Here is a 6901-nt window from a genome sequence, read left to right on the forward strand (position 1 = left end):
CCCTCCCCTTTTACCCTTCTCCCTGTCCTCTCCATCCCTCCCCTCCCCTTTCTCCCTCTCCCTCTCCCTCTCCCTCTCCCTCTCCCTCTCCCTCTCCCTCTCCCTCTCATTCTTCCTCTCCTTCTCCCTCTCTTTCTCTCCTTCCTCTCCCTCTTTCTCTTCCTCTTTGTTCTCTTCTTTTTAGAAAGAACTGAATTCCCGAGACGGAGCTTGGGAAAGAATATGTGGTGAAAGGGACCCTTCCATCCTGTGCAGTTTAATGTGGTCTTGGGTGGAGCAGCTGAAGGAGCCTGTGATAACCAAGGAGGACGTGGACATGTTGGCTGGCAGCCGCACAGAGGCCGCAGAAGCGTTGTTTTTGTTAGAGAAGGTAAGAGGCTGTTGGCCAGTTGATAAGTTAACCAAGGCCCACAAAGTGCGGGCTTCGTGCTCAGAACTCTCGCGGAAAAGGGAACTTGTGCCGAATCCCATATCTGGGGCTCATTTAGGTTTTTCCAAGGCGGGAAGAGATGCACACCCAGCATAACACTTAGAAGATGCAAAACCGGGGGCGCCTGGGTAGTTCAGTTGGTTAGGCGTCCGACTTCGGCTCAGGTCATGATCTCACGGTCCGTGAGTTTGAGCCCCGCATCGGGCTCTGTGCTGACTGCTCAGAGCCTGGAGCCTGTTTCGGATTCTGTGTCTCCCTCTCTCTCTGACCCTTCCCCATTCATGCTCTGTCTCTCTCTGTCTCAAAAATAAATAAATGTTAAAAAAAAAATGTTTTTTTAAAAAGAAGATGCAAAACCAAAAAGGGAAAATACCCATGATTCTAGGAACACCACTTTGAACATTTTCAAGTCCTTTCTTTCAAACATTTGTTAAGAAGCTGCAAATCCTTTCAGAAACAACTTCATATTTCATGTTTCAGACACACACGCTCGCACGCGACCTTATAGATGAGGACGCCCCCTGTCTGGAGTCCATTTGCCAGGCTGCCCTCTGAGCAGCTGCCTGACAGAGATGAACCTGGAGGGGAGACAGGGGAAGGTCACCCCTGGGGCGTCGGCCAGGCCCTCACTGGGTCATAATTTCCGTTTTCAGCTTTGTTCGCCTCCACGGCCCAGACAGAGTGCAGCCCCACCTTATAGGGAAGAGGGGCAGCGTGTATAGAGCAGGACTCGAACTCTGATCTGGCACAAAGCTCGCGCCCATCTGTCACACGGCACCCGCCCCGGGTTCCACGGCCTTCACTGCCATCCCCGCATGCAGGGCACTTACGTTATTTCAAGTTGTTACCCCTCCACACAGCCCTGTAATGTTGAGTTCTGCTTGCGGGTCCTCTGCGTTTCAGATCAGGTCCTTACAGTAGATTTCAGAAGCCACAGCAGGGGCGCCTGTACTGGGCACAAGTTCTTCCAGTGCTGAGGTGTCTCCTTTGCTTCTCTGAAGTGAACAGCCCCCGGGGGGTCAAGCCAGACACCCCCCGTCCTTCCCCTGAGGTTCCAGCTGGCGCACTGCTGGAGGCCACAGCACTGTCTGTCTGTCCCCCGTGCTGGTCCTCCTGTCTATCCCAGTGCTAAGTCAGCATTCGGTAGCTGCACAGAACCAGTTTTGTCCAGAAACAAGCGGATCGTCTCTGTTCACGGCAAGGAAGACATTTGATCTGCAATGACACTTGCGTGCATATTCAGTTTTACTCTGTATAATAACTCGGCAGCTTGGATTTTATCTCCTGAAAGCTTTTCAGATGACACTAACACCCAACAGTGAATATCGGTAGAGCCCTTGGTAGGTCGTTCAGTATCAGAGGTTATGAGTACTTGGTCACAACCAGTTCCTGGCTCTGCAGTTGCTTTGAGTTTATTTCTTGAGGCATTTTTCAAACCGCTTTTTGATTTTGATTTTGATTTTGATTTTGATTTTGATTTTGATTTTGATTTCTGCAAACACAGGGCCAGCACCAGACCATTCTCTGCGTGTTGCACTGCATTGTGAACCTGCAGCCCATCCCTGCGGATGTGGAGGAGGCCATCCTTGCCCGCGCCATTAAAGCCTTCACCAAGGTGGGTCACGCGCCGCAGGGGGCATAATCCAGAGGTCACTCACCTGCTCTGAAATAAAACTTTCAGCTGTTTTTCCTTAATGGAAGTGTGTTTGACATTTCTCAAATGTAGTTGTAGACTTTAGCCAAAATATATTAATTTCCCAACAGTGCTATCAGAAAGAGCTGAACTTTTTGAAGAATGCTGGAACAGAGAGCTTTGATAGAGAAACACTTGGATATTGAGAAAATACTTCTAAATCACATGCCTGATAGGAGTCAGAGAGTCTTTTCTGGTGGAGGAGTTCTGCCTTGGGCATAAACAAGTAACCGGCCCCCGAGAATCCAGCATCCGCCATTGATGGCCCGGTCCCCTGTCCTGTTAGCAAATCTAAGCAGAAAGTGAAAGAGGGGCACCTGGATGGCTCGGTCGGTTAAGGGACCGACTTCGGCTCAGGTCACGATCTCGAGGTTCGTGAGTTCGAGCCCCGCGTCAGGCTCTGTGCTGACAGCTCAGAGCCTGGAGCCTGCTTCGGATTCTGTGTCTCCCTCTCTCTCTCTGCCCCTCCCCCGTTCACACTTTGTCTCACTCTGTTTCTCAAAAATAAATGTAAAAAAAAAAAAAAAACTTTTAAAAAAAAGAAAGTGAAAGAAAAGGTTCCTTCGTATGTACGCCCTTTTGGCTTACAGCAGTGCTTCCTGGCTGAAGCAAGAAGCCAGGTCCATGCCAGGGGAAAAGGCACCCCTTACCCTGCAGCCTCTCATAGGCCATGTGGAAACGTCATTAAACAAAGAGTCCCGCTTTTCAGTGACAGCATCTGTGGTAAATGTTAGTGATGACACTAGTTATGTTTGTCCGCGATCACAGCGTCTTCCCCTCCGCTCTCCAAGGTGCTGTCCTTCCTGCAGCTTCCTCGTTACCCGCGGGGTCTTTGTGGCACTGACCACCCTGGTCTCCTGGTCTCTTGTTGACAGTTTCCAGAGCCAGTGGCTCAGACCCAGGGTGCATGGTCCTTCACATCTGCATTTATGTCTTCAGGGACCGTGAGGCCACCTGCCCTTGGGGAGGGCTTAGCTGGATGCTTAGCAAAATGAACAATTCAAACCACTACTAAGGTTAATGAGAAGTCTTTGCAGGTAGGATAGACAGTATGATTTCCTTTCTGAATTTAATTGAAAAAAATTATTAGTGTTTGTTTCTCTAAAAGTGGTGGGAATTCTGTACAATTTCTGTTGGCCTTTTAGAGGATCCTAATGAAAAGTTAAACATAGCAGCTGTTGCAAACCCAACTGTAAAGAGGTTGGGAGATGTTGGGTGTCTCCCCGGGTGCGTGGTCTTGTGAGCAGGGGCCCCGACCGCTCTTGTCCAGGGCTGGCTCTTTGAGGAGAGCTGTGCGGCAGCTGCAGCCATATGAGGAAGGTCCTGGTACCCTTTGTCCAGAGCTTTCCAGGCCCGCTGCGGCCCCTCATCAAACACTGGGGTCACCTAAGCCTGGAGTCATCGACTGTGATGCAAAGCCCTTGTGTGCGTGGCCTCCGCCTGGGCCGCTGCGCGTCACCCCCACCTCGTCAAGGATGGGGATGTGGAGGGCAAGGGGCCCCGTGATTGGGACGCACACACTGTCCGGAGTCGTAGACTTGTCTGTCTCTGAGCCGGTGGTCTTGTGTCCACAGATGTGCTAGCCGGGCACAGCCTTCCTGCACCCCCTCCGGAAGAGGGGTTACTGACCGGGTGGCTCGTTTCTGTGGGTGTGGGTGTGGGTGTGGGTGGAGGTGTCCCGTTCTGTGTCCTACCATCACTCAACCCTGTGTCCCGGTGAACACGGGCAAACAGTCCATGAGCACGGACACGGTACCTCCCCACCAAGGGGTGAGCTGGCTGGCTTCTGGGACGGTTTTCTGTGTGGCAGATGAAGCCGCGAGCCTCTGCCAGCTCCTCCCGGAAGTGCTAAGGTGGGGGGGGGGGGTGGTCCGTCCCGTGTCACGGAGGTCGGCTGTGAGCTGACGCAGCATGGCTGGCAGGTGGAAAGCCGGGCTCCCTGTCAGGTGGCTGCGGTGCAGCCGTGCGGCTGTTGTGCTCTTCCCTGTGCCACCAGCAGTTAGTGTCAGATTCACCACTCTGCCCCCGTGGCTGCCCTGCCTCAGTGAGTGGACCTGTCCAGGCGCTGGATTGAATCTTTTGTTTTCATTCATAAGTTTGCCTTTGGCACAGTCAACAGTTCTCATACAGTCTCTCGGTCATAATTAACGTGGGACGTGAGTTCTGTGTGTTTAGTTGAATATAACTGTGTTTGTAAGTCAGGTTTTCTCCACCCCCTTTCTTTCCTACCAAAACAGGCTGATTAAAATTCTGTTACGGTGTCCTGAATCCATATATTCTTTGTCACCAGGTTAATTTTGACTCTGAAAATGGACCAATAGTTTACGACACCCTAAAGAAAATATTTAAGCACACACTGGAGGAGAAAGGGAAAATGACAAAAGATGGCCCTCAGCCGGACGTTTAGTGACGCCTCCCCACGGCGGACACTCCAGACCCGGAGACCCAGGCGGCGTTCGTGCGTACAGATGAACAGGAAGGGGGGTGTGGAGCCGTTTCGGGTCCCAGCACTTTATCTCAGACACTCTTGGTTTGTGCAAAGAACACTCATTTCTGTTGTGAGCGATTATTTATTTTAAAATACCCTTGAGCTACATTTTTGTGTTGAAAAATTGCCATAATGTTGGTGCCACTTTCTTGTATTTATTTAACTGAATTAATATTGTGTTAATATGTTAAGTACACGGTGTTTACATCTTTATTCTTTTTGACATTTTGGAAAAAGTTGTAATTCTTCTTTCCAAAACAGTTATTTTATTGATGGAGCTCTTGCTGGAGTTTTTGCCAAGTAGGTAATTTTAGCAGTAAAACTTCACTGTGGATCCGTGAGCCTGATCCATGACCTGAGGAAGTCACAAAGTGTCTTCAACTATTTTGTATTTGTTAATAAGAAGGCGATTGATAACATTTTTAAAGGATTTTTTTAATTTGGAAATTTTTTGTTTTTTCTTTTTATAAATGTGTCAAAGGATTTCAAAGTATATTATTTTTTGGAGTGATTTAGTTTTGTGTTAAGGGTGGTCGTGAGGTGGTTGGGATTTTTTTTACTGTAGGAAGTAGACTCGGGCCTCCAGATGGCCTTGCTGATCTCTCCACACATCCAGCCTTACTCTCTCCAAACAGCGTCTTCGCAGGAAGTGGTCAGGCAGACCCTGTGCTGACAGTGTGAGGTGTGAGGGCCGCACAGATCAGGCATCAGGCCCAGGCAGGCACTGTGCTGACGGTGTGGGGGCCACGCAGCCCGTACCTCCCACCTCCGTCCTTCTGCAGACCCCGCTGCCCTAGGGCCCTGTCTTCTGCCACTTTTCACTAGGAAAATTAAGATTCTTAAACTGAAATGTGAGCACGTAGCCTGCATTCACCATATGGGCTTTAGTTAAGAAGTAAGTAAACTATTTGTTGCCTGACTAGTAACTGCCTAACGGGTTCTTTGTGGACCGAGCTGTCATTCAGCAGTTGAGGCTGTAACAAATGTGTGCGGTTATCAGAGGCCAGGCCACACAGGGTGATCGTTTTTCCCAACAGATGTGATACTAATCAAACCAGTTTCACACTAAAGCTGTCACGTAATTTTAGAGACAGAAACTTGGGGGAAGCGAGACTAACCTTGGATGAGATTCTCCAACTCCTGCATCTCTGAAGCCGGCACTGGCACATCAGAAACGTTTTAGTCATTATGGGTCTTACTGACTCTGGCGGCAGATGCTGAATGCCGTTTCCTCCTACACTGTTTGAATTTTCTTGGGAAACCAGATCCAGTGAATTTTAATGAACTGGGTTGCCTGTTGCTGAGATTTCTCATTTTTAAGTGCCTGATCTGGGAAAGGGGAGAAAAGATAACATTTTATCCAAAGGTACATTATAAAAATATGTTTTTTACCCAAAAAGATGTTTACCCACATGTCTGTCAGTGTCACATGGACAAGGGCCAGCAGGGTTCATTCGACAAGTGGTTATTGGCCTGTGTCTGCGATGGTCAGGTTAGAGGACGGATCCCGCGCAGCCACAATGTGACCACAGCCTCACGCCAGCCTGAGGAGGCTGGTGGGACAGGTAAACCAGGCTGTCTCCAGGTTTTGTATTTATTCGAATAAAAGTGCAAACAACAAACCATAAGGCTCGTATGTCTTTAGCTTGGAGCTGTTGAGACCCTGACGATACGGAGGTGCCCTGGGAGGAGATGACCCTGTGGGCTGTGGTCAGCCCAGACTTTGCTGGTTCCAGACGAGCAGGTGGGGGTGGGAGGGGAGCAGGGCTCCAGGAGGAAGGAGTGAGGGGGGTCTTGAGGTCAGCGGGGCTCCTGCCTTTCCTGTATTGGAGTGGGTGAGGAGTTCTCTGCAGCCCAAAGGAAGGACCTCCGGGTGGGGGATTCAGCTCCAGGGCCAAGAGCGCACACGTCCAGAACTGACCGCCATGGCCGCGCACGCGCTCTGCCTCAGGCCAGAGAGAAGTATTGTTCACACTTGCCTGATGAAGGAGTCCTGGTCTGACGGACCCCAGACCCCATGCTCTTCCCCCCAAAGCCACCTGTGTGTGGCGTGCCCGGCAGGGACCGCAGGGCCCTTTCAGCATTGGGCTCTGTGGTGGCACCATAGAGCATCGTGTTGTTTGTGACTTAGCAATGGTCTCCATCCTCTGGAGCAGGCTGGGCTGCCGTGGTGCTGTCATGTGATCTCAGCATATCACACTTGGGAAGCTCGGGACTTCCTGTCCAAGAGCTCGCTGGTGCTACTGGTTTCCAGACCGCTCTGTTTGCAGAACTCAGAGACACGCTGTGA

General features: G+C 50.4%; 1 protein-coding gene across 5 annotated transcripts in view; it reads left to right on the forward strand.

The window, feature by feature from the left end:
• The window catches only part of PTPDC1 (protein tyrosine phosphatase domain containing 1), a 64284-nt gene extending 58045 nt beyond the window's left edge, over positions 1 to 6239 (forward strand). For 4 of the 5 annotated variants that reach the window (XM_049637927.1, XM_049637692.1, XM_049637853.1 and 1 more), the window contains 3 exons: positions 185 to 370; positions 1935 to 2045; positions 4414 to 6239. In XM_049637927.1, the coding sequence (XP_049493884.1) occupies positions 185 to 370; positions 1935 to 2045; positions 4414 to 4530 (414 nt within the window). In that variant the 3' untranslated portion in view covers positions 4531 to 6239. The remainder of the gene's footprint in view (positions 1 to 184; positions 371 to 1934; positions 2046 to 4413) is intronic. The other variant, XM_049637768.1, reaches the window with a different exon arrangement.
• Positions 6240 to 6901: the final 662 nt, after the last annotated feature.

This window comes from Panthera uncia, chromosome D4 (assembly GCF_023721935.1).
Source record: "Panthera uncia isolate 11264 chromosome D4, Puncia_PCG_1.0, whole genome shotgun sequence".
NCBI classification, from domain to species: Eukaryota; Metazoa; Chordata; class Mammalia; order Carnivora; family Felidae; genus Panthera; species Panthera uncia.